The sequence below is a fragment of the Drosophila miranda genome, chromosome 2 (genome assembly GCF_003369915.1).
Source record: "Drosophila miranda strain MSH22 chromosome 2, D.miranda_PacBio2.1, whole genome shotgun sequence".
Taxonomy (NCBI): domain Eukaryota; kingdom Metazoa; phylum Arthropoda; class Insecta; order Diptera; family Drosophilidae; genus Drosophila; species Drosophila miranda.
The window spans coordinates 3,075,132-3,102,640 of record NC_046675.1 but is presented as its reverse complement, the minus strand read 5'-3'; the positions used below and the strand labels follow the sequence as shown (position 1 = coordinate 3,102,640).

The window sequence follows — 27,509 nt, the reverse complement described above, 5'->3', positions numbered from 1 at the left end:
TCTTGGGGGGGAAATCCCCTTGCTGTCGTTTGGTTTAGAGCCAAAAAAGAAGTTGGCTTTTGTCAAACTGAATATTTGATTGGAGGATGTTTTTGCAGAGGGGGGAAATGGGAAGGTGACAGGGGATTCTGGATTCTGGATATGTAATCCCCACTGAAATCGATGGAAGGAGCTTTAATTCAGCTGAAAATATCCCCTTTAAAGGCGGCTCTTTCTTTTTTGTAGAAGTTCTTCTGCTTTTGGGCCCCTCAATTATCTGTGATATTGAGTACAAAATGCTCCACTTTGTTGCTGGGTCTCCGGACATGGGGCCCCAGCAATTTGCGTCTCGAGCACTTTACAAGTTGGGTTGTCAGGACACAAGTTACTTCGTGTTAAGCAGGAGCCCCAGCCCCCCGCCCCCAGCCCCCAACACCATAGACCACTTGTCTGTGTGGCTGTGTGAATACAACCTTTTAAATCTGTGCACACACACAGACACACAATAAACTGTCATAAAGTAGCAATAATAATCCTTGAGCCTATGTCGAGAACGTTTTACTGAATTTTTATTGACTCGCAAAAGAAAGGGCAGTGTTGAGGCGCAAGGACATCCAGGCGGCCGGGGCGGACCGCTTCAGCTGTCAGGCGGACATTAAGAAGGGATGGGCTGGAGAAACAATGGCTAGGAGGGGCCACAGCCAGAGCCAGGACAATGGCTTGGAGGCCCATAAAAAGTCGTCATCATAATTTCCCTCAGCTTGACACAAAAGTGCGGAGGGGGAAGGAAAAAGGAGCGGTGCCAGAGGTGCCTAAATCCGGCTGCTAAACGATGCCTTTGTCGGCGATGGTTAATTTCTCCCCCAAAAAGTACTCAAAGGATGCGAGAAACATGTGAAAAACGTATCGTGGAAAAGCGGCTTCAAATCCCGCCACAGTCAAAGCCAAAGAAACATCAGAGGCAACAGCCAGCGAGAGCGTTACAATAAATGGCCATAAATGGCCCGCTGTTTCATGCACATAATTCGCACATTTGGGCCCAGTTAATGGGCGGGGCAATCATTCGAGCAAAGCAACAGTAAAACCGCAAAATCGCGAGGCGGCCCACCATTTGCTCTGTCCCTCGAGGCGTATGCTTAATCATTAGTGCTGGCCTGCGGTTCGCTTCGCTTCGGTTCGGTTCGGTTTGGTTTTCTATTGTCATCATCGGGAGAGTGGACTTTCCAAGCGTTGATTTTTATTGTTGTCAAAATTATTTTTTAATTAAATTTTTACGACACGCGCACCCACAAAACCAACAACAACAACACCCCCTGACCACCCAACAAAAAAAAACCAGTGAGTGGCAATAGGAAACGGACACAAACTTGTATCTTGCGGCTGTCCCACGCGGAACTTCTGCTTGAATTTTGTGCACATTTTTTTGTATTTTTTTTATTGTTTCGTGGGGCAGTTTTCGGCAGGACTCTCTGTCTGCTGCGGGCTGGTTTTGCGTGTTCTCTGCATTTCCCAGTAGACGGCCACAGAACACAAGTCTGGAAAAGTGCCGAAAGGGGAGTGCCGGCGGGCGAGCCCTGACACCCGGCTGTAAATACATCTCTGAACCCTTTTTTCTGTTGTCTCGGAGTCGTTTCCAATTTGATTTTTTTGTGCTCCCTCAAAAGGTTTTCCTGCCAGCCATGTGGGCGTGTAAAATGCTCAAAAAGGACACACGCACAGTGCAGAGTGTCCTTGGAGTACTTTAGCTATGGAGTGTCTTCGGAAGCAATACAATTATTGGAAGGGTTCTTCGCAAAAGTGCAGAATGCCATAAAAGAACCATAAAATGATGGAGAAATTAATGCTAAAATTCGGAAAGACAGGATCCTTTAGTTCTGTGTTCCATGATGGTTTTGTGGTGGAAATATCAGAGGATATATCATGATGAATTATCATTCATAATTATAGCTTGTTTATATCTCATAATCGTACTCTCTCTCTCTCTTAAGAGCATTACCCATTCGATCTATCCTCCCACAAGTTGTTTACGATTCGGTCTGCTTCTTGTTTTCTTTTTATGGAATTTCTGATAGTTTTTCAGAGCTGAAACGAGCTGGAACTGAATCGGTGCGAGCATTTCAGGGCCGTGCCTTTTATTGCTTGGTTTTTTTCTTTTGACGCTTTCCCGCTTTGGATCCAGAGTTTCTCTTCGAGTCCTGCCTTTTGTATCTGTTGGATATGTATATTCCGTTTGCCAGTTTCGGGTTACTTTGAGGTCACAATGTGTGTGACCTGTGTGCGACCTGTGTGTGGGTCTGTCTGTCTGCCTGTGTGTGTGCGTGTGGGAGGGCAGAATAGAAATAAATTCTGCAATAATGTTTGTCCACTCCATGACACACCCATTAGAGCGTTAGCATATTCCCATATCCTCAATATCCTCAATATCCACTATCCTCCTCTATCCTCTCTCTCTCTCTCTCTCTCTCTCTCTCTCTCTCTCTCTCTCTCTCTCTCTCTCTGTGTGCGTGTGTGTGTCTGGTCAGAGAAATTGAAGGAGCGCTTCTGAGGGTCCGTCCTTTGGCCGATTTCGGAATCCACTCTCTGCCATGTCTTTGGCTCAATTCAATGGAAATAATCGAATTTTGTATACATTACATTGACATACAGAAAATTATGCAAATTGAAATTCAATTGATTGGAAAATGCGATGTTTTTGTGGCACTCCCCCGCCGCAGACCACGCCCACACGCCCCCTTGGGAGGGACAGCAACGCCTCCAACTAATGCCTTCCATATGTCTGCCCATTATGGCATATGAATTTGAATTTGAACTCGAATGGAGGATTGCCTCCCTCCACACTCATGAATGGCTGAATATGTAAATTTTGACCAGGAATTACAGCGGCAAAAATCTGTTTGTAGGCTCTAATCATTATTCATGGGTGCGTCCGGCTCTGGCCCAACTACGGATACCGTCCCCGACATAACTATATAATGACCTGCGTTTAGTTAACTGAGGAACTGCGTTTCGACAGTCACCAGTCGACTGTCTCTTCTTCGTTTGGCAAATCGGTTTATGGACTTTCGGCTGTCGGCTTACGGCCTTATTAAATCATTTTAATGACTCAAATAAAGCGGGCATCGGGGTCCAAGAGGAAAGGGTGGCCCGAAAAACCGCACTTGACAAACATTTCATTAATTTCTCCAACGCTCGCTCCTTTGAAGTTCAAATAAAGCTCCGGTCTAAGGGATGTGCCGCCGCCGCTCCGATAGATCGTTTATGCGTGGGACAAAAACGCGAACAGTGGATCAGATTTGTCGGAATAAAAAGTGATTCCCGGTGTGTCCACAAAAATGTAATTTAAATAATTTAAAAGGCAATAAATGAAGGAGGAATAAAATAGAAAACACAAAAATATATAATGCAAAAAAAAAACGAATTATTTATTGAACAAAAAGGTCGCCTTAATTGTATTTTGTGGGAAATTAGGAATTTAAAGGAATAATAATATTAAAATAAAAACTATAAATAATTAAGATAAATATATCCAGAAAAAATATTCTATAAGCCTTTTTTCAATGAAAAAACATCATGCATGACCCTTAACCTTTTCCCTTTGCAATTTTAAGCCAATTGTTAAACGCTGCAGCCCAATACCAGCCCTGTATCCATTTCCATTCTTCGGCCCAGCAAAATTTGCATAAACAATCCCATGGCTGCGATTAGAAGTCACATCAGATATCGCATTAATTATCCGCATAAACCCTTGGCGAATCCCTTTGCTTTATCCCTTTCTTTCTACCGCTTGGCTTCAAAGGGATTAACGCTGGTAGCCCGGATCCGGGGCCCGGGTGTAAGCCAAAATAATTAGTGGGCCACAGAGAGCGGGCGCACAAACCTAATGGTCAATGGAATCCTACAGCAATCCTACACCAATCCTTCGCCAATCCTCCTCGTGGCAGGGCAAATACCACCCGAAAACCAGGAAGGAGAAAAAATAAGAGGGAAATTTGTTGGGCAAATATTTGCGTGAGGGCGCACTCCTCCAACACTCCGATGATGTACCGGTGAACCATTAATTTCAATTAATTTGATTTATGCCGGAACCGAAACTGGAAGCCGCCTCCAAATAGATTTTTCACTTGTTTTTCCCGACAGCCCTTTCATTAATTGTTTTGGCGTTTTGTGCGTGTAATTGGTGTGGTTAATTCTGTGGATCCTCCTGCCGCCTGCTGCGCGGCCCCCAAACGATGGATTTCCCATTTCCCATTTCCCATTGTTGAACAAATTAAGGCCAAACTATGCTATAATGCCAATCATTTGTTGTTCGTTTTGTGGAGATTTTCAGTCCCATTCGACGGGGGGGAGACGCCACCAGAAGGGGGATCTCTTGAGAGGCAGCTGGGCGACAAGTCGATAATTTCCAGCCAAATGGCAAAAGCCAAACAAACCGAAAGGAGGAAAACTCTCCAGAAGAGAAGAGAAACCAGACGTTGAGCAAAACGTTTGCCTAATTTTGCTACGCCTTTTGGTCGTGTGGCAATTACACTTTGCCTGCAACGGGGAGGGGGGGGAACGGGAATGGGAAAAACTACGGCTAAAACAAATCATTTGTTTGCACAACAAACAAAGCGCGACAAAGCGAACTTTTGAACTTTTTGCCGTACTGCAGGCAGGGGCTACTGGCCGTCTTGTTGCCTGTCTGGCGGGACGGCTGCAATTTTGTTGCAAGCATTAAAAGCATTACGTTTTGTGTTTGTTTTTGGCCGCTTGCACTGCCACCTTCTGTGTCTGTGCCTTCGTGCAGCCCTGCCTCAGTGTCTCAGTGTCTCAGTGCCTCAGACAGCCTGACAGTCGGCGGGAAATAACAAATAAATTGACAGATGACCTGACAATTGATTTCGTTACGTCTTTCACTCAGTTTGTTGCAGGGAGAGACCACCACTCACGAGGGAAGGGAAACGTCTCCCGAAAGAAGAAAGGGAATGCAATTAAAATGCAGCACAGCTGGGAAATGTTATCAAAATGCAAATTGCATTTGTTCCCCGCCTTCCTGCCTGCCTCCCTGCCTGCCTCCCGGCCTGCCTGCAAAAAGTCAATAACTGCAAGAGAAGCAAACAGAAACCAAAAAACAAGCAGCAGTTAAATTTTGACAGAGAGCTGGTGAAGAAAATGGCCCCAAAAAACACTCTCCTCGACTCGTGGGGCGGTGTGTGTGTGTGTGTGTGTGTGTGTGGAGTGGTCAGCCCCTGGGGCAAGCTGTGGGTGGTGGCAACTCCATGGCGTAGTTTTCTATTTATGTCGCTGGGTCCTTTCACCCAGAAACCCTCCTCCCCCACCGCCGCCCCCACAAACAAATAACAATTTCAATTTCGCGAGTATCGAGTGCCGGTTGAAATTCAAATTTCTGTAACTACAGTTCTGCGGCGTCTCTTGTGGCGCCCGTCCTTTCGCGGTGCCCCCAAGGCAAGGCCGCCCAAAGGATCGATGGCTGTGCTCCTCCACACAGTGGCCCAACACCCCCCACCCCCCCCTCTGGAGTGACGTGCCGCTCGGCGAAACTCTAACAATAATGACAGCAAATCAATATCATTGTTAAGGCCCCCCGAGGGCCCAGCCAGCGTGCAACAAAGTAAAAGTCTCCTTATCTCACACCTTACTCCCCCCTCCCCCTCCCCCTCACCCCCCTTGGCGAGTGTGTGTGTGGGTGTGATTTTCATTCGTCGCATTCGGATGTCGTCGCTTGTGGGCCTAGTGTCTGTTTTTCATGGTTTTTCCCGTGGTTTTCTTTTACATTTTGTTGGCGTCGACAAACATAACGCGCACTTTTACGTTTACGCCCTTTGGTTATGCTGCCACTGCCACTGCCCCTGCCACGCCTACAGCACTCGCCCCCATGCCCATATTCTGTTACTCAGCCATTCACCGAGCCTCCACCTTTCCCTGCAGCTGCACCTGCCCCGTGTCCCTGTCCAGGCCACTGCCCCTGCCCCCTGTCGAGTCGGTCAGTCATGCAATGCGATGCAACTGAAACTGCAGTGCACTTGAATTGCCGTTGCAACAGGGGAACAAAAAATATGTACGTGGTTTGAGAGGGAAAACTAAAGGAGAAAAAAGCCCACAGCTTCGATGCACCCTGCAACTGACCATCCGATATGACCATCCATCCCATATGTGCCCCATGCCACTCATCCAGACGCACGCACACACAAACAGAGCCCCACACACACACAGACATGTGCACCCATTCATAGATGGGCTGCTATTCAGTCACGCATTCATGCGGCAGAAGATGCAATTGATTGCAGTTGCACTTGCAGTTGTTGCTTGCTTGTTTGTTTGTTTTCTTGTTGCTCCGTTGGTTGGCACCCCGGTTCCTGTTGCCGAGTGCTTGCCACATGGTTTGGCACATGGGTGCCACCCTCAGCGCCCTCTCTCAAGGAAAACTCCCTGGGAAAACCAAAGTTTCGTTGCATTATTGATTATGTTCTCTTATCGTTGGGCCATGGGGGGGACTTTTGTTGTTGGAAGTTTTCCATGTGTTCCACCCCCACCCCCGTCATCTGAGATACGAAGTTAAATCGGTGACACGAGATAACACGAGGATTTATGGATGATTGACGGTAGGAATTACAGTACGTGCAGCTGGAAAGGGAGTTAAAAGTTCTCAGAATAGTAAAAGACAATAAATTATAAATATTTATCAAGGTAAGACTTTTGTCTGAAGAATGTTGCGAAAGGCCACGAAAATAGAACATTCCCCACAAGCAATTCGGAATTTCTGAACAGAAAATCCCAAAAAGATATCGAAATTGGAAGAGTGTGATAAGTGTTATCACTGATTAAAGCGATCCTAAGCGATAACCTTCTTTTCACTTTGGTCACACAAAGAGGTCTCAATAGAGGTTTCAATATAAATATTCCTGGAGTAGCTTTCCTCACATCAAGTCCTATTATTCCTTCCTTCAATCATCCATAAATTGGATCTTTTCTGTTTTTCTCCTTTTGTTTTCTCTTCACTGATAGTTTATCCATTAAAACCTCCTTTTGTTTCTATTTTTCCCCCATTTTGGGGATAATTAAGCGCTTCTCCCACGCTCATTTGCTGGGAGAGATCGTGTGCTCCCTGCAGCCTCTTATGCAATGCCTCAAAATTGTTTCTGATGCTGCGGCTGCGGCTGTTGCAGATTGTGCTGTTGTTGCCTCCAGCTTTGTCATGACTCTTGCTGCTGCATCTATGGTTGCTGCTGATGCTGCCTCTGCCTCTGATGCTGCTGCTGCTGTTGGTGGCACACATTGTTGCCTGCTTTAAGTGGACACACTGTGTCGCTTGCACTTTTCTTTAACAACGTGGCATGGGGTTTTTTTCTCTTCATCTTTTCCTGTATTACTTTCTGTTTTGTTGCTGTTGTTTTCGGTTTTTTTATGACGCGCAGTCCCATTCATTGTGGGATGTCACATAATGCCCGGTGGAACGACAGCGACCCAGGGGGCAGGGAAGCGACATGCATGGCGCATGAAGCATGAGGCAAGAAGAAAATGCAACCGAAAACGCGACGCATGCCTTGGGGTAATGCGAGACTCAAAAGTGTGTCTCCGAAAGGTGCGGCAAGAGAGCCGCAGAGAAGAAGCATCGCTGCAGTTGCAGCAGCCACCGACGCATTGTTGCAACAGCCAAGCAAATTGACAAAAGCGCGAAAGAAGGACAGACAGAGATGTATGTATGTGTGTGTGCTGTTGGTCTAAGTCAAACATGAAAGTGAAATTTTCACATGGTCGCTGCTGCCTCGCCGCTGCCTTCCACACAGCTTCCGGCTCGGCGCTGCGCTGCGGCAATGCGATGCCCGTCATGGGGCTTACCTTTTTTCGACGAGATGCCAACATTCCAGCCAACATTCACTCTCCTTTAGCTTACACTGAGAGAAAAATAAGAAGGTGGCCTAAAGCTAGGAAAATGTACGTAACTTTAGGATTTTGCAAGGCTTCGGTCTGAAAGATCCTTTACCTTGTTAAGGGAGATACATTCCTAATAATGATGGTCGAGAGTGAGTCCCTGCAAGGCACTTGACTGATAGAAAGCTGTCTCTGCATCCTAGCTCGAATTTCCAATTAAAAAGATGAGGAATGTACCTGTGGAATCTCTCCTTAAAGAAGCTACCATTTCGATGAGATTGGAGTATCTTTAAGGCTTTAGTTTTCCTCAGTGGCATCTACCCTTAGCATCTGCCGACCATCTCCCACTCGCTGGAGCCATCTGCATGGATTGGGAGCCAAGTGCAATGGCACAGTGGCATTGTCGTCGCCACGTCGCCTGGTCGCTCGTCACTCACTTGCCTTGTGGCCAAGCTGCAAGTTGCACGTGAAATAAGTGAAATGGCAGCCAGTGGCATTTCAGCAGTTGCCAGTCGTCGTCGGAGTTGCCAGAGAGTAGCAATTGCTTCTAATTGTTATGGCTTCCAGCAGTGGCAGCAGCGCCAGTGGCAGCGGCAGGGCCTGCCTCATCAGTGGCTGGCGGCTGCCGGCTGGCATTTGCAGCTCCATTATGGCGGGAATTTAAAATATTTAACTTTTCTGTGGGGCAGCCGTTAAATGCGATAACCGCAGGCAGCGAGTGGATTGCCTGACAAGCGGCCGACTTGATTATGACAGAATGTACGCAACGCGGAAAAATATATGCATATACTCGTGCTCGTACTCGTACTCGTATAGTATATATCTTTAAACCGATTCACTCGCTCCATTCAGAGGTCTGCTGTGTTCTGCGTGCGGCATCATAAAAATAATGTAAATGTAAATTGCCATATTAACAGGATTCGAAGGGACAGCGAAGGACAGCGAAATGATTGCGATAAACGCAAATAAAGCATTGACAAACGGATCCGCAGGCGGACGGACGAACGGACGGGCAGACGGATGGACGGGGCAGGACGGATCAGCCATGGCCGTGGGGCTGGGGCTGGGATATGTTAAGCCCTCCGCTGAGAGCAATTACGCCAAGAGCGAACCACAACGAGTCGCGTCCTGCCCATGACGATGGCCATGGCCAAAGTGTCCTTAAGCGGCGCCAGCTCCTGCCCGCTGGTTTTATTTCCATTTAATGCTGCATTTCCGCTTCCTCATTGCGTATACGCACCGTGTCCTGTCGTGCTGTGTGTCGACCGCGTGTGTTTTAATAACTGCCGAAGGTGGGCCGACGGAGGCGTCTGTTGATCGCTGATGGCCTCCGGCCGACCGTCAGTTGGCCTGTCAATTACATTTTTAAATTTCTTGCCGTTAATTTTGATGCCTTGCGGCACACGTAGCGCCGCACGATAGCCGCCCCGTCGTAGTCCTCCCCGAGCTGTGCTTTTAAGCAGATTACGGACACTTTTTGGGGCCGGGCTGGTTCTTTTTTCAACGCCCTCTGTGTCATTAAATGTATTTTTGTAAACGTCCTGGCGGCAGTCCATTGTTAAATTGTATTTTTATATTGCCACGAATCTGGATGGCCTCCTCCTCCTCCGCCCAAAAGCTGTCGCTGTCATTTCTCAGTAGCTGAATTCATTTTGTTTGCAATCAGCGAACGGGGAACGGGGGAGGCCATAACAAATGCTGAAATATATAAATTGGGCCTCCCCCCAAAAAACGGGGCACAAGTCCAGTGTCCACTTTTTTTTATCAGGTGGCTTTTCCGCTTTTTCCCGCCCTCCGACCGACAGTCGCCTGGGCCTGGGAGTTTTATTTACTTGCGAGAGCAATTTCTCTTCACTTCGTTTTGTTAATTTGATTTTTATCTGCTTTTTATTTACCTTCCACTTCGTGGCACTCTTTGCATTCCCTTGCCCCATCCAGTGGCAGCAGCAGCGGCGGCGGCGGCGGCGGCGGCAGCTTGGCATCTCATTTGCACGTGGCGCATACGCCTCGTTGACGGCTGCTTGAGTTTTATTTAGGGTCCCTCATTGGGTCCAGCTTATGCCGGACAAATGTGCAGCTCCTGGACAATGAATCCTTCCATCCTCCCTTCGGACAGGACAGGCCCTCCCTCCACCGGGACTAATCACGGGATAAAAGCTATAGCTTTTCACACCTTTAATCTCTGTTAATTGGATCCCCCTGCTAAAGAAAAAACAACAGCAAAAAAACTAGCTGGGGAAATATTCCGGCAATTATGCTCTGCATCCCTAATTGCTTCCTGGGCCCCACCCAGTGCGTCGTCCATCCGCCCGCCCGGGGATCCTCAGCTTGTGATTTTTATAATAATGATACCGGATATTTAAGTAGATGCCCCAGAAGCAGCTGCCAGCAGCAGAAACTAACAAAGTCACAACAAGAACTACCATTGGCTCCATGGCTCTCTCTTCTCTCTGTGTGTGTGTGTGTGTGTGTGTGTGTGTGTGTGTGTGTGGGGCCAAAAAAAAAGATAGAAATATACATAGAGAAGCGGAACAAAGGCAATGCCATAGATAGCAGCAGAAGGAAACAGACCCAACGGACGACAGCACAGTGGTAGGAAAAGGATGAAAATGGAAGGGAATCCTCCATCATCCTCTAAAGTCTGTCAGAATCTCTATGCGACACGGGTTCGACCAAACTGGAATACCCTTTATTATGCCCAAATCTACCCCAAATCTTAGGTCTGTCAGCGGCTTCAACCCACTCAATATTCCGTTCATGGCAGTGGTTCCCATTTCCATGATGACAAGCATTTATTTCGGCCGGGAAATAGTTTTCCCGCGAACCATTTTTGACAGAATTTTCCCCATTTTTATTGTGGGTGATGATGTGGGTCTTCCTGTGGGTCCGTTCCGTGTGGCCCACTGTGCGGACGGAGCCAAGGCGAAAACTGCTTGCGGGCCACCGTAGGAAAAGTATCTTGGAAGTCATTTGTGCAGACTCTAATGATTTCCGCTAGTTTCCGTTTCATTGTCATTGTCCACGTCTCTCCCTCCCTCTCTCTCCATCCATCCATCCATCCATCTCTGGGGTATGCACCAAGGGCACAACTTTGGCCCCTCCCCTCGCCCCCTCTCTGAGCTTCTTACTCTGGAATTAAGGTCTCTGCTTGTTGTTGAACATGCAACGACCTCTAAGACTTCTGGGGCCCTGCCCCTGCCACAACAACACCAGGCTGCTATTATTGTTGCGTGTTTGTGCGTATGTCTCTTATTGTTTGCTTTGATAAAGAAATTATTGTAATCTGCCAGCGGAATGGGAGTTGTGCCCTGCTCCGCTCTGCTCTGCTGTGCTGTGGCCTGGACTGGCCCTCTTTCGGAACTTAATCAAATTGTATGGCTAATGGAAATGAAGCGGTTATGCACACACACATACCCCCGCAGGCCCCGGGGCTCCGTGGCGGCAATTGTTGTTAATGAAATTGTCTGACAAAATGCGTTTGACGGGGAGCCCGACAAGTGAGCCGTGTGTGAGCCGCCTGCCAATGGAATTATATATAATTGCTTGTAATTTAACCAATTTACAGTTCATAAAACTGCATCAACCGAACACGAGAGCAGACAAAACACTTCGCTTTCAAAATCGCAGCCTTGAGATGGAGTTTTGCCATGAAAAACCAACCCAAGGCTGCAGTTGATTCGATTATTCGGTGGCCATCACAAGTGTGAACTTCGTATCATTTAATTATCCTTTCTTTAATGGCAAACCAATCGAATCGTTGTAATTGTAGGTGTGCCAATTATATGGCTTTTCTATCGGCTTTTGATTGAGTTCAACGACTGCTCAGGGGGTCTGTAATTTGCGACATTTTCTATTCCCCCATCAGGGGGCTATTTATGTACTTTCTGGAATATTCATTTCAATTGTTAATTCTCTATATACAGAACTATGATTGATTTCTGTGTGCGGTAGGTCTACTCCACTGTAATCAGCGCAAATTGGTACCGGTGTAGGACCCATTTTGAGGGGCGGCCACCATGATCCATCGGAGGAGTCAATTAGCAATCATTTGCATGTGATTTATTGCCTGAACGTCAGCTATTGATAAATGTTGGATTAATTTGATTATGGCTGATGTTTAGATCAGATCTGAAACACGGCTTACGGGTACTTTGACTTTTGGACTATTATTCTAGGACTAGAAAATTCAGACCAATCAATTTGGGACCTAATGGATTACTTTTAAGAGAGAGATGCTGAGATTTTGATGCACGATTTCTTGCATGAATGGTTTAGGGTCTTATGCTCGGATTATAATATATCCACCACTAATTCCCTATTCCCTTCCTCTTATTAAATTACTAATGCTCACACACCTTTCTTATAATTGTATTTGAATGCATGCTCTTCATTCTTTTGGTAAGTTTGGTTAGAATTTGCCTCGAATACTAGACTATCATCTATCATTCCTGCATTGGCTAAGGCGTCGCGCGTCCTGCGGCAGCGCCCCTCGGTCTGTTCGGCAGAAGGCTCTGGGCATGGGCCCCTTGATGGTGCAGTCTTTCCCTGCACTCCCTAATAAGTATCATATGATATATGGACTGTTAAATCTATGGGATATTTTGGTTAATATTCACAAGGAAATAACTTTTTATAGACTGCAAAGATTCACAATCGCATCGTACTATGGGAATGTGCCTATAAATAGCCACTATATCATTGTTGTACTCTCAGTTGAACAGCAACAACAAAAAACAAAAACAAAAACAAAAACCAAAAACCGTTACATGCAAAAGTTAAATTACCTCCAAAAACAACTACACCAACTAAAAACAAAACAACGACAACAATCAAACCCGTTTTGACTGTTTCCCATAATCAGCAACAACAACAACAACAACAACAACAACAACAACAACAACAACAACAACAACAACAGCGAACGGCTGAGAAGCCGTGTGAATTTTATTTTTCGGTTACAAACGAGTTCCGTCTGCCACATGTACCCCCCTCCCTCTCCACCCCCCCCCACACATGTCGCCCACTCTGGCTGGCACAAAAATTTTTCCGACTTGCAGCGACGCTGCACTCAAACGTTGGGTCTAAAATGAGTCAGTGGCTGCTGTGACGCCTCCGCGAGGGGTAGCATGATTTTGAGGGGAAGTTTGTAACGGATATTCATATGATGAAGCATCACTGGAGGAGGTATTGGAGGCCTATCCTTCTACAGACTATAAGACTGCATGCATTCTCAAGACAGAATCTTTAAATGTATCCAAGAAGTGCTCTATATTCGAGGTCCATGGGTTTTTGGAACTATTCGAAGGGTGGAATTAATTACACTTTGCAAAAAAAGGATAACTTTTAAGTGTACTTTGCAGGAGACCAAAATTGGGTTGTAGTTTCGATAGCACTCCCCATATTTAAGATTTCCAGTACACTCCCAGAATATTCCCAGTATAATTGATGGGTTGAAATGGAAATTGTATGACCTTTAACAGGATTTTGGAGTCGTGTCGATAGAATGGATATACCTGAAGATGTAGCTACCCAAATTTGAAAGTTTTCTATAATTTTCAATTTTTAATTCACTCATGTGTCCATTCAGTTATAGGAAATATACGCAGCAAATCACAGCCCATCGATTGGAACACCTGGCAATGGCAATAATCGATCTGCAGTGGCTTTTGTGGCAGTGTATTTTAAATGCTGCTGCAGTGATTGTTTGTGTTGCAGCTGAAGCTATTGTGTGAGTTGTTGTTTGCACAATATTTCACGCATACGTGACTCCACTGCCTCCCCGGTGGTGGGTGTGAGGCGGAGTGGGTGTTACTACAGTGGGTGGTGCCCGGGTGGGTGTGGTTTTGGGGGCTGTGTGGCAAAATGCGCTCTCCCGTAAAATTGCGCGCAATTTGGTTTTTATTTTGTATCGTTCATGTATGTGTTGGCTTAACGACAACAAACTGAACACTCAGGGAAAATCAGTGGAAAGAGCAGAAGCAGCAGAAGTAGCAGAGGCAGCGGAGAGGCTCTGGCAGAGCCCCGGGTTCTGGATTGGGCTGTGGATTGTGTTCAGCATAGCAGAAAATTATGAGTTAATGGATTTTTGTTTGTTCCACTGCAGCTTTACAGCTGCCACAATTATAATCATTACGATTGCTGCAACAAAAAGCCCAAATGTGTTGACACAAACATGTGGCTGTTGTTTTTGCACTGCCAGAGCATGAAAGTGTTGAATGCTGTCACCACAGGAGGCATGGCATTCAACGGCAATGACACGCTCGCTGGGCATTGTCACAGCAAGGCAGAGGCCTCTGGCTCTGCCTCGGCCTCGGCCTCGGCCTGGGCCATGATGCATCCAACAATTTGTGGCAATTTCAAGATTAATGCTGAGGCGAAAGTTTTCGAAAAGGTGGAAAAAATGGTGCTAAAGAGTGGGCCATTTACGGGAGGAGTGACGACGAGGTGATTCCCGCTCTTTGGGCTTTCGTGGATAATCAATGTAATTAAATGCGGAAATTGTTTGGCGCAGAGCAAAACTGATTTGGCACTTGACGTTAACTGTTCCATTGAAGCGCCCCATCAACATCAACAGCTCCAATGTCTGCCTCCCCCCTGAAACCGGCGTCGCAGTCATTAGGGAAGCCAGAGGCAGAAGCAGGGCTGGGGAATAGCTAACAGCTGGATGCCCTTAGAAATACCTTGTATAAATCACAGTTTTCTCAGGCCAAAACAACAATATTTTTCCAAGGAAAGAGCATCTGGAGAACCGTGTGGCAGAGACAGACAGCACGTCACTTAGAGAGACAGGAACTGTGAAAGGAAAGGGGAAAAGGTAGCGGAGGTAGCGGAGGTAAAGGGAGCAGAGTGGAGTGTGGGCTGTCTGCCACTTGCCACATGCCACATGCGAGTACGAGTACGAATACGAGTACGTTTACGTACACGCAACGGGAATTTGTAATTATTTAGCGTAATTGCTTTCAATACACCAAAATGTTCAACCACATAATTAGAAAATTGCAAATTGAATGTTGGCCAAAGGAAACGAACGGGAAATCCAAGGATGGAGGGAGAACGCCGCGCCGGGGAGTTTAATTGAGTTCCGATTTGATAAAGCAACTTAGAGTGATTTAAGCCGTTTTGGTCCATCATTCATTCAATGAAAATCGCATTAAATGTGGCACGGCTTTTGGCCATAATTGAATTAAATTAAATTCGCACAATGGCGCTGCAATAAATATGAGTACACATATAAATACGAGTATTCGAGTACACATATATTAAACTAATATTCATTTATGGATTAATTATACACTAAATCCTGGAATTTTGAAATATATTTATACAATTAATTGCCTGTTTTTCCCCCATTTTGATTCAAAGCTTATGGAAAATCCTTTCGCCTTTCGATTATTACCTGTCGGCGGGTGTTTCCCTTTCCATTTTCCCCACATTTTCTATGTGTTTTTTCCTGCTGTGCTTTGATACTGTAAAATTATTTATTTAAATTGAATTTCTCTGTGGTTGATTTGTGGGCGGAAGATGGAGGGAATAGCCATCAATGTAGGTCAACGGCAGGCGGGCGGACACTGGAGTCTCGTTTGAATTGATGATGGCTTTTCAGATGAATTTTCCAGGGCATCAGTCTGAACTTGAGTGAATGCTGCTCAAGGAGTCTCGTCTATTATTTAATAACTTTCCCATTTGGCTTACTTATTTCTTGCTCTCTCTCTCTCTACACTCGGGGCCAGTCTTTTGCTTATAGCCTTGGCAAGACCTTTCCTTTGGCTGTTATTCGTTTCCCGTTTATTTATTTTTTTCCGTCGAGTGAAAAGGCAAAATTGCATATTTGCTTTTATTATAATAAATGCCAATTTAGCCCGATTGCAATTCAATTACGTGAGCACCGTGAAAATTTCCCTTTTCGGTTGCCTTTTGCAAAACGTGCAATGAGGCCCCCGGACCGGCCTCATAATCTCTGACTCCGATTCCGACTCCGACTCCGAGTCGAGGCTGCTGCTGGAAAAACGTGAGTGGATCGCAGTCCTCGTAGCCATAAATTTGGTTAAAAAATAAAAGTACACATAACCAAAGACCAAAGACAACAATGGCCGAGCCAGCAATCATGACAACCGACGAGGCATCGATGCCACGATGCAACGATGCAACGACGGTCGAGTGAATTGGATAATTGTGCATAATTTTAATGGATCGAATGCCAGTTTGCCTGACGGGGTAAACGGGGTATATCTTACTTGATTTTCCTCTTAAAATACATCTGCCTGTTAATGTGTGGCCTATTGTCGGGGGGGATAGCTTAATGCTTCTGTTGTTGCTGTTGCTGTTGCTGCCACATCTGTGGCTTGACTCCTGCTCGTACAACCTTTGTGCATTATGTGGGCTTGCATTGACAGAGGCAGAGGCATCATTAAGGAGATATAATCAATAATCTGACACATTCCAGCACAGATTTGAATGGCAATCAATTGGCATTGTCTCGGGGCGGGGCTCATCGCCCGCCTAATCTCCTCTCCTATCTCCTATCTCCTGTCCTCCTGTCCTCTGTTGTCTTTCAATCACTTAATGGCCGCCTGTTTGCCTCCAGTTAACCTTGATTATGCAAAGTAATTTCCAATTTAAGTTTCCCCCCTCCCCCCTCCCCCCTTCCTACTGTTAATGCCATCAAAATGCTAATGAAAATGTTTTCCACATTATATTGCAGTTCGATTTGCGTACAATTGAAGTACTACATATTTTGCGGAGCTGGAGACTGGAGGCCGGAGACTGGTGGCTCGAGAGCTGTTTGGCTGTGGTTTGAGCTGCGGTAAGTTCTTGTTTGTTGCTTGATTTGTTACGCCTGCTATTGCCAAAGATATGCAGATACAGCTACAGCTACAGTCACGCACACACGTCAGGGCTGCCTGTCTGCCTGCCTGTCAGTCTGTCACTCAGTCAGTCAGCAGGGTTCCTCAGGCCTGACGCTGCGTGGGATTAGATCTCCTTGCCCGCTTCCTATATCCGAGAATAAACCTCACAGCAGGCTCGGTGTCCAGTTTGGGGGGGCATGTCATCGGCATGCAAATTTTCCTGCTTCCCCCTGCTGCCCCCTGCTGACATTTGCATTTGCCACGCCTGCCATTAAATGCGTGGGCGAAGTGGTTGGAGTGGGTGGAGAAATGCGTCATTGCAAAGTGTTGCGTGTTGCATTTTAAATGAATATTTTATGGCAACTTTCGCCCCAACACCCACACACACACCCCACCAACCACCCCCCTCTCGAACCCCTCAAAAGAACGCCTTAAATTATGCAATGCAATTGCAGGCCCAATGCGTGCTGCATTTTAATGGTGCAACAGTCGTGTCGGGATCCTTTTCATGGCCCATATGCAATGAAACACATTTTTAAATATTTATAGACCCACAGCCACAGCGACGGCCAAACGATTCGCCCACACACACCCCCGTCTAGACGATAAGCCGCAAAGTACCTCAAAGTCACACACTCCCCGGTTAGACCGTGCCCAAAAGATAGACAGCCAACAGGCAAATGTACTTTTCCAACCGATTGGAAAATGTGTCAAGTGTAAGTCAGGACGCGCCATAGGATACAGATGGATAGATGGATGGAAAGATAGATATAGGGATAGGTGCACAAACAGATGGCTGGAAGGAGAGAGTGAGAGACTTAGCTGCATGCCAGACATTCATCTCAATTTATCGTGCTTAGGTGCAGGCATACATACATATATCCCGGCCAGAATCGAAGTGTCGTCTCCGTATATCAAAGTCTGCCGCCAGGACACACACAGGGCTGTAGTATTGTTGTTGCTCCTCCATCCTGCGGGATTATTTACTCTCACTCTTCCATTGTGTGTGTGCTGCAGCTGTCATTGCTGCCCCTATCCATATACCCATTCCCATCCCCCAGCCCTGCCCATGGCCGTTTCCGTTTCCTGCTACCCTTAACATTCCTGACGCGTTTCAACCCATTCGTTCCTCTTTGGCAAACAAGTAATTTCACTTGACATGCAATTTTTTTGCGAGATGTGCTTGCTTCCCCTCTCTCTCTCTCCCTCTCCCTCTCCACACCATCTTCTTTCTCCATCTTTTCCCTGTCGCTCTGCGAGAATCTCTCTCGCTCTCGCTCTCAAACGAAACAGATGTAACTCCGTATCAGATAGGGAATCACCGCCTTTTGCTCTGGTTTTCATTCCCTTTTTCCCTTATTTTTGGATTGTTTGTTTGTGTGGGTGTGTCTGTGTGTGTGTGTGTGTCTGCCCTTCAACCCCTTTTGATTATTTTTGAGGGAAAAACCACAAACACAGCGACGAAAACTCGGGTAAAAGCTGAAGGAAAAAATAGAAAGTATTCGCATCTTTCAGCAGTGCTTGCATGCAACTGAAAAATGTCAATGCCAAGAAGCGATAGAGATAGATAGAGATAGAGAAAGAGAAAGAGAGAGAGCACGTCAGGAGACAAATGTTTGCCGAGGAGGGATCTCACACAGGGATGGCATGGATTTTCTGCCACAGAGAACTCCATTGCTCTTCCGTTTCCGTTTCCCCTTTTTATTTTTTGGTGCACTTTTCTTTAAAGCGCTGGCACCTTCCCGTTTAAAGATATTCTGCAGATACACCCGCATAACCGTCCTCAAAGATACATATTTTAACTTTTTCATATCAATTTTTGGTGACTTTTGTGATATTATTTGCTTGTCTTGTGTCTGGAAGTGTAAACATCAAAATATGTAGCTTTATAGCCACCCGTAACCTTTCACCTCTCACCTTTCATTGACACTCTGTCGCTTAGCATAGATACATAGACATTTCCACGCATTTCCACCTACGACTGTGTTGTTGGCATTTGGCAAACATTGAAATGCGAGTATCTGTGCTTCGGAAAATTGCAGCATATTTCCGTACACAGGTTTTGTGTGCACTGAGCGAAAAAAGTTGAATCTAGAGAGCGGATATCGAAATTAAATATAAAAATCTAAATGGGAAAAGCTTTTTTTGGACTAGAATTTTAAGTGCTAAACTCTTCAAAAATTTAAGAGAGAGTTATATTTTTGGGCAGTGTCTGGCATTCGCTTTTATCTGGTGGAGAGAACCTCAAGCCGATAGAGAGCTTTCGTTTCGTTCATCTTTTGCTTCAGTTTTTGTTTTTTTTTTTTTTTTCGGGAGGAGGACTGTTGTGGCCTTGCTGTGCCCCACGACGACCCCGTTTGGCAGAGACCTAATGCTTCAGCAGCATCAGCCTCTGTAGCCTCAGCAGCAGCAGCACTTAAGCGCCTCACACATGCTGTCCATTTCTCTTTGGATTTTCCTTGCGCCTTTTCCTGCTTGGAATTCCCGCCGTTGAACCCCGTTTGCTGTGCTGTGTGCTTTTCCGAATTATCCGCTTATGCTAATCTGTCTAACGTTTCAAATTTTCATGCATTTACCGTACCCCTCTCTCTCCCTCTGTGTCCATTCATGTCTCTTCCAATCTGTGGCACTCTTTTGTGTGGCTCTCTTTCACACACACACACATGAACAGACTGATCCAGCTTTAAGAAATTTCGCCGAAGAAAAGAAAAGTGGAAGAGAAAAGCTCTCCATCGGCATTCAGCAAGCGGGCAAGCACCCAGCCATCCGACCATCTCATCCACTTGATGACCCTCTCTGCTCGACCAGGCCGGGAAGCAGCAGCAGCTCTAGCTCTCTAGTCTCCTGTCTAGTTGGCTCTCTCGTGTCCATTCCATCCAGCTCGGGCACTTCCTTCAATGTCACTCGCCTCGAGGATGAGTGTAAGTAGCACTCCAGAATGGTTTTCATCCGATTATGAAAGGGCCATTGTCTATCTCCTTTCTCGCTCTGTGGATCCTGGATATAGCTCTGAGCCATGCACTTCGTTTACTTTCATTTCGTTGGCTTAAATTATTGTTGGTTTTAGCATTAAGATAACAACTGTTTGGTTCCATATCGTTGCGCCTTCTACTAACCCAAAAAAAAGCCAGAAGTTCGTTTTATGCATTCCTTGAGCATGATTTTTCTTGGGCCTAAAAAACCGATTCGTTGTCCCCCGTTTGCCCCACTTGCTCGTACTCGTCCACGCACTCGTACAATTATCTGAATAAATCTGTAGGTGAAGCCAAGCGGCAGCGAAATCGATGTCGGCCAGCGCCAGGCGAGCATACGGAACCTCTTCGCCCCGTCGGCGGCACAGTTGGCCCGGCGGAAGGAGCAGCGCCAGCGGAGCCAGAGCAGCGTGTCCCTCCAGAGAGCCAGCCTGGAGAAGGACTCACTGCGCGGAGTATCCACCGGGCAGCTGGCCAGGAAAACCAATGGGAATGATAGCAGCCTCGACGGCGGCTATGGGATCGACCATGATGGCTACAATGATTGCCAGAGCGGGGCTGGGAGGCGCAGCGGCTCGGTCGCCTTGGGCATAAATCAATTGGCAATGACTGTGAATCAATCAGCAGTGAAACAATGCAATGGCGTCAACGTCCATGGCCAGGACAATGCCGGCCCTGACGAGCTGCCGGGAGCTGCTGGCATCTCTATTCCGTGGAGGGCCAACAATGGCTGGCATCAGAGCGCATTTGAATTGGCAATGAAGCAGACGCCGGCAGCTCCTGCTCTTTGGTCCCCATACCAATCGCAGTCCCAGTCCCAGTACCAGTCCCACGGAGGTGGACACAAAAACTGGAAGTCAACGAGCCAGCTGGAAAATTTTATTAACAACGAGCAGGAGCAGCAGCAGGAGCAAAGGGAGCCGCAACAGGACATTTCTGTTGACTTTGGTAATGAAATGACCTGGGGCAAATCTGCTGAGAAATCGCTGGCACTGAATCACCTGAGAACAGCGTTGCAGAACCCTGAGCAGCACGGAAGATGCTCGACTGTTGCCCCAGCCCCAGCCTCCCTTTCTGCTTATGCTCCCCAAGACGATGATGATGATGATAAGCTGCTGCAACAGCAACAGTGGCAGCCACCGAGAGACCAGTGGGAGCAGCGCGAAAGTTTGCACAGCCAAAGGTAAATTAACAAAAGGGCCAGAGCACAAGGCAAAAGCAAAGGCAAAGCAAAAGCCAGAAAAGCAGCAGCAACAGCGCCAGCAAGGGCTCCCTACTAACCAGAACTGCATTTAGCCTGGCTTTCTTCTGTGTCTTAAACTCCCACCGCCCACCGCCCACCGCCCCCTGGCACCCAATTTGCTTAAGTTTTGCGCTTCGTTTGTCACACGGTGGGGGGGAGGGAGGGAACGCGCAAATGGAATGGAATCCGCATCAGATTGGATGCCGATTCCGATGCCGATGCCGCCATGTAAATGAACCAAATATGTAAGCCAAACTAACCTTGAGACTCCCTGGCCATGGCTGCCCCGACTGCCACTGCAACAGTTTGCCAATCATTTGCATATCGAATTGCAGCTGGATTGATTGCTTGGTCGATTGGGGGTCGATAAGGCGAAGCCATGTGATAGAGGAGGGTGTTGCCGGTACCAGTGCTCTTCTAATTTGTTGTATGCTCTGGCGGAGAGTACAGCGATTCGATGGAGACCCCACAAAGTACGTGTTCTTGGACACTCGAGGGGAGATTGGACTCTTCCCTTTTTGCTGCAGGCTGTCGAGATCAATCCTAGGGTATCCATAGATTCGATCTCTGTATCTGGCCCTTCTCTATCGCCTTTCTGCTGTCAACTCAAGTGCAAACCGCTCTAATAGTGTTACCAGGACATGGCAACAGCTGGCGTAACCGATCAATAAGTCGAGTCTTTTGTCGGCGATGGACAGCCACATTCTCGGACGGCATCGATGCGTGGCCCCAAGAAAAAGCGAAACCAGTAGCAGGGTCGCCGCCGAGCAGAGGGCCACGAGAGGGGGGGAAATGCATTAAGCGTGTCATTTCCAGATGTTGCACAATCACTGATTTGATTTGAATGGATCCAAGTCGAGCAGCAGTCGAGTTACATTGCATTTCGTTGCGTTGGAAGCGGGTTACGCAGTTGCATTTACTATTGGGAACACACAAACAATTAGGGTGGAGGAAAGTCGAGGAAATCCCAAAACCCAATCAAGCATAGCATATCAATGTGGGGGGAAAAGGGGACTCGGGGATCCGGGGATACAGAGCTCTGTCTCCCATTCAAGTGCTGGACAATATACTCGTCGTGCACGTACATATAATACCCTCTTTTCCAATGCTCAGTTCATTGACTTTCGAGAGGGCTAATTGAGCGGGAGAAAGGTAGCGGAAAGGCATTTGTCAACTTTGATTGAAAGTGAATTCGATTTGTGGCAACAGTTTCCCAACAGATAGCCCGCGATATTTGATATGCTCCACTTGAGATATGTTTTACGGAAGGGAGTCGTATTTCCGGAAGTGGATAGAAGTGTTTCTGAATATTTCAATAAAGTCTAATTGGTATTTGCATTGCTGAAAGACAGTGGAAGTGTCCTTGATGGTTCCCTATGGCCCTTTCCCTGATAGATCTCCATGTGGGCGTAAATCAATTTGCCTGAATTCCTTAATTTAATTAATGATATGGAAAACTTTTTATAGAAATTCCCTTCCATTTTTTCACACTCTTTCGTTCTGCGCTGCCATTACGTTGCACTCTTTTGCCCTTCAGCTGATTTAAGTACATCTCTTTCTTTCTTTCTTTTCTGTTTTTTTCCGCTGTATGTCTGATTAATAAAAACAAAGCGCAAATGGGAAAGGAAATTGCTGTCACTCAGTGTAGCGATGTGGCTGTTGTCTCTGCCGCTGCTGCTGCTGTCAGCAATTGCATTAAAACGATGCCATTGCTGTTCGTATCTGTTGCTGGGGCTTCTGCTTTGCTTGTGCCCTCCTCGCACTTGACTTCCAGTACGAGACAGGCGACAGTGTGGCATTTAAACACCCCACACCGCACCGCATCGCCCCCTACCGCGCTTGAGCTTAATTTAATGCAACGCAGCAATTTTATCAGGCGAGGCGGCAGAAACAACAGCAACATCGAATGTGCGACGACAGCAATTGCTGCTGCTGCTGCTGCTGCCAGCTCTTATCACCTTATATGGGGACAGAGACCCGTGTTACGCTACTCTCCTCCTCCATCGCCCACGGATTACGTATTCGACTGGCCATTGATGTTGGCAACACTCTCTGGCCGGCGGCCTGTTGCCGGGCATCGCCGCAGACAGGTCTGTGCAACCCTTTTCTGACAGGCCTCATAGCCAGCCCATAGCTAGACCCAAGAACAGATCCAGTCTTTATGCTGTCTGGCTGTCAAATCATCTCGTCATGGATATGATTCTACCAATTCAAGGGGGCCCTGGGGTTTCGGGGGGACCTGCATAGAAAATTGGCATGATATGTGATTTGATTGACGTGACTGCTTCTCAGACATTTTCAGCTGCCTTTTGTTTGCCAATTTATTGCCGCCTGCCCCTCAGTACGAGTACGAGTATCTATCTATCTACTCGTATCTGTCTGATAACTCTGCCTGTGTGTGTGTGTGTGTGTCTGTCTGTCTCTGCCTGCCTGCTCTAATCAGCAATTTTGCATACAAAACTGCAGAATCTGACATTTAATTTTGTGGAGCAAGTGCAAGTTTTAACCATGTGCTACGTTGGCATAAAGCAGGCCCAGACCCAGACCCGGACCCAGCCCCAGCCCCTCCCCCTCAATCGATTGTGCAAGTGTATATGCCTGTCAATCAAAGGGGGCTTTCTGAATATCTCTTTGAACGAGAGAGACAGAGACAGAAGCGCAACGCTAGTGACCAACGAATTTGTTGGTCGTCAGGCAGCTTAAATAACCAATGTTGACTCCTCTGCACGTGTGTGTGTGTGTGTGTGTGTGTGTGTTTGTGTGTGCCACAAGCTTCGTTAACTCTGCCACCGGCTCTAAACAGAAAACGGCCACTTTGCATGGCCTGGTCCTCTCGGTCCTGTGGCAACAGGACGCGGCCAGCCCCATCCTGTTATAGTTACAATTCAAAATTTCGACTAGCCGGGAGCGGGCAAGGGAACGGGGTCGGGGACGGGAACTGGAACTGGGAACGAGTCGAGTAGCATGAAAAATATGCTCGTGCAACGTGCAACGTTCACCATTCAGCAGTTGTAGGCAGGAAAAAGCATGAACAATAAAAATGGAGACAATAAAATAGAACTACAGCCGGCAACATGATGGCAGCTCCAACAGCAACAGCAACAGCAGCTGCAGTGGCAGTGGCAGCAGTGGCAAACGATAACAGTAGCTAGAAAAAAATGGCTGCTGTCGCATTTCCGGTGGCAGTCAACATAGCGGATGCCATGACGCCGCTGCCGTCGTCGTTGACGCCGCTTTATGAATAACCAGACGCAAAAAATACGAACTGCAAAATGTCCGTCCGAACGGTTCATATTTTTCATGTTTTTTATGGTTAGTCAGAGAGGTGGAGAGAGCGGGAGGGGGGCAGCAGAGAAAGAGAAAGTGGAGTAACATTCTCATAAAGTTGTAAACATTTGAAGTGGCCTCATAGATATTTTACTCTTCTATGGAAAAGGATTTGCAAATGTTTTTGCTTTGATTTCATGGATATAGATCGACGATATAGAACCCATTTCCTGGCCGCCCATCGAGCTAAGGGGTATCTACAGGGTGTCTGGGTATCTCCTTTAATTTTGGACTTCTTTTCTCTCTGATTTCTTTTTGTTTATTCAGTGATTTGGAATCGCATTGGCCATAATTTGTTTAAGGATCGATTTTGATTGTATTTCGAACAGAGAGGCTCCGCCCAGCACTAACTCCCCCCTTGCAGCACTCCTGGCCATTCCTTTGGGCTTTCTAATGATATTTTTTGTTGTTGCTCTCTTTGCAGCCTTCGCACAGCGACAGCGCAGTCCACACCGCTAGCAGAGCGATTGCAGCGATTCCGATATCGACAGCAATTGCAACTGCAACAACAGCAGGCAGAGGCAGAGGTGCAACCAGAGCAAGAGTCGGAATATTGGAACAACTACACTGACATCGAAACAGTCTACGATAGCCCCCGCCCCCGTCCCACCACCGATGGCAGCCCACTCTTTGGCCAGTTATCAGCTGAACAAATAAGCGTAACCAATTTGCATAAGCATAACAAGGGCGAAGCCAATAGCTGGGGAACCGCTGCTGAGACTTCCGCTTCAGTTGATGCCCTCGGCCGGCGATACTCGCACGACGACACCCTAGAGCCGTCCGAGCCACGAGAGCGATTGCGATTGCGAGCTCTTGACGAGAAGTTACAGCCCCACGAGCTAGAGCCAGATTCAGAGCAGGAGGAGGTACCGCCCCGACGACGTGTGATTATCAGGCGGCGCCTGGTGCGCACACCTCGCACCGCAGACGCCTCTGGCAGAGAGGCACCACCCGCGGCAGTACCGGCCGCAGCTCCAGGATTAGGTTCTGGCAAAAGCCTGGGCTGGTTGTCGAGGCTACGTAATAGTTTCGGGGCCAGCGATTGGAACAGTCAAAAGGCTGCCACAGCAACAGTCAGCAAAGAAACCATCGGTGGCAGCAACAGCTGCCCCACAAATCCCATCATGGCCGTCCTGCGTACTATGAAGCTGAAGGAGCGGCTTTTCATCAGCCTGGGGGCCACTCTGGTCCTGCTCACCCTCCTCCTCATCGTCGATGTGCAGATGGACTTTGGTGTGGCCAATCGGCATCTGCTGCAGCAGCAGCACCAGAGCCAGCACCAGAAGATCCGCTTCGGCAATGGCAATGATTACGATGCAACCGCAGCGGGAGCCGGCGGAATGCTGCACGAGTTCAAGCGCAAATTCCTGCAGAAAAGGTGAGTGCAAAACCATTAACAGCCCATCCCCCGACCCCCTCTCTCCCTGGAGGGGATCGGAATCGTGGAATCAGATTTGGAAACTAGTCCGTGGGGAGAGCAGTTTCTAGCGGGAAAGTCAGTTTAAAGAATGAAACATTTAACAATTCAAGTTTATGGACTAGAATCAATCAATTACATAGTTGGTCATCGCAATAATCGGAACTTATCGATAGTCAAATTTTAAAGTACAGCCGAGAATAAAGAGAACAGTCGAATGGAAATGAAGAAACCCTGCTAGTTTTCGATGAAGACTTAGCCAGTTAATCGACTTATCGTTGTTATCGTGAACTTTGAACGCAAACGGGAAAACGGAAAGCGGGAACACGGGAAACGGGAAACCCCTGAAGGGCCAAGATTTATTGCTGCTCGCGCGGGCCACGCTATCCGCTGCTCCGTCCCGTCTTTGCCCATTCGAGGGGATTAAAAATTATGCACAAATCGCGAATGGGGTCGGTGGTCGGCGGTCGGCGGTCGGGGGCCATTGACTTCGGCAAACATTCCCTCTAGCCGTGGCCCAACCTCTGCTCCGACTCCTCCTGTTTTCTGCCACACGGCAGGGAATGGAATGGAACACGGCACTGTACATAATTCAATTTAGCAGAAATGCAACAAAAGTTGCAATAAAACTTGGCTTGGCCTGGCATTAAAACGTAATTTGCTGCAAAACATAAACCCAAGAGGTAGACCATGCTGATGGGCGGCCACGGAGCAGCAGCTAAGGTACCTTCTTGGAAACTACAACAAGGTATGGCCAGGGGGATGGGCAGGAGGCGAAGGAGTTAGACAAGCTGGAAGAGCCACCCGTGGCCCGCCACCTTAATGCCTTTCTATAGAATATATATACAAAGCGGCGACCGGGCCAAGTCGGTTTCATTTTACACACCTTATTCTTTATTTTTGTTGCCCCGTCTTTCCGTCTCTCCGTTGCGTGCGGGGGTGGTAATGAGGAGGAGGTTGCTGCGGCGCCATTTTGCTGCGGCCGGCGGAAGTCAAGTAATAAAACATCAAAATGACGCAGCAAGGCGCAAGGGAAACTGTTAAGACCTTCCGTTTGGTCCCTCACCGGTCCAGGCCTCCAGGTGCAACAAACGATCCCGAACCCCATACCCCACTCTATATATACCCTATACCGTTCTGTGGAGTCCCGGGACTCGACCTGACAGCGCGGCGCAGGGAACGTAAAACGCCAATGTTTAGCCAGTAAATATTTAATTAATTCATAAGTCGTTCGCCTGCCTGCCCATATTTGCCGAGCTTCGTGTCTCGGAGATTCCTCTGCCAGCTACTACCAGCTGCTGGGATCCCTGCCTGATTCTGATTCCGTGTCCTGGGGGTTACGGCGCCCTCCAGCCCCCAGCCCCCAGGTCTTGGGGTCCTGTTGCTGTTGCTGCCGCTATCTACTTATGCGCCAAGGAAAATGCAAAATTATGATGCCTCCATGCACTGAGTCGTGCAACGTGGCTGTGAAGCGTAATAAATTCTATTTAAGCATCAAATGTTTCGTCGTCAGAGGTGGCTCCATCTCCATCTCCACCTCCGCCCCCTACCCGTCTGCTACCCCTCTTTCGTCTGCCAGCCTCATAATTTTTTAATTATTTCATTAAAAAACGGAAAACCGTAGCATCATCTTGGCAACGGCTTGAATATTTCTCGCTGTCTTTTAATGGAACAAGGGAAAGGGGTATCAATGGGAGTTGCTGTAACAAGGCAATAAATGTTATAGTTTCTTATTTCTTATTAATAATAATAATAGTATTAGCATTGAGCGATTGCAGTTATAAAGAAATGCAAGACCCTTTACCACACCTTATTTAAGTCGAAACGTTTGTTGAGGTATCCCAAAAGGGGAG

At 47.3% G+C, this 27,509-nt stretch overlaps 1 protein-coding gene across 2 annotated transcripts in view; it reads left to right on the top strand.

The window, feature by feature from the left end:
* Positions 1-27,509, top strand: part of LOC108156685 (extracellular serine/threonine protein CG31145) — a 74,438-nt gene that overhangs the window by 28,057 nt on the left and 18,872 nt on the right. The window contains exons 4-7 of one of the 2 annotated variants that reach the window (XM_017288324.2): positions 16,553-16,654; positions 19,369-19,618; positions 19,957-20,852; positions 24,664-25,617. In XM_017288324.2, coding sequence (XP_017143813.1) covers positions 19,595-19,618; positions 19,957-20,852; positions 24,664-25,617 — 1,874 coding nt within the window. In that variant the 5' untranslated portion in view covers positions 16,553-16,654; positions 19,369-19,594. Of the gene's footprint in view, positions 1-16,552; positions 16,655-19,368; positions 19,619-19,956; positions 20,853-24,663; positions 25,618-27,509 lie in introns of those variants that run through there. The other variant, XM_017288325.2, reaches the window with a different exon arrangement.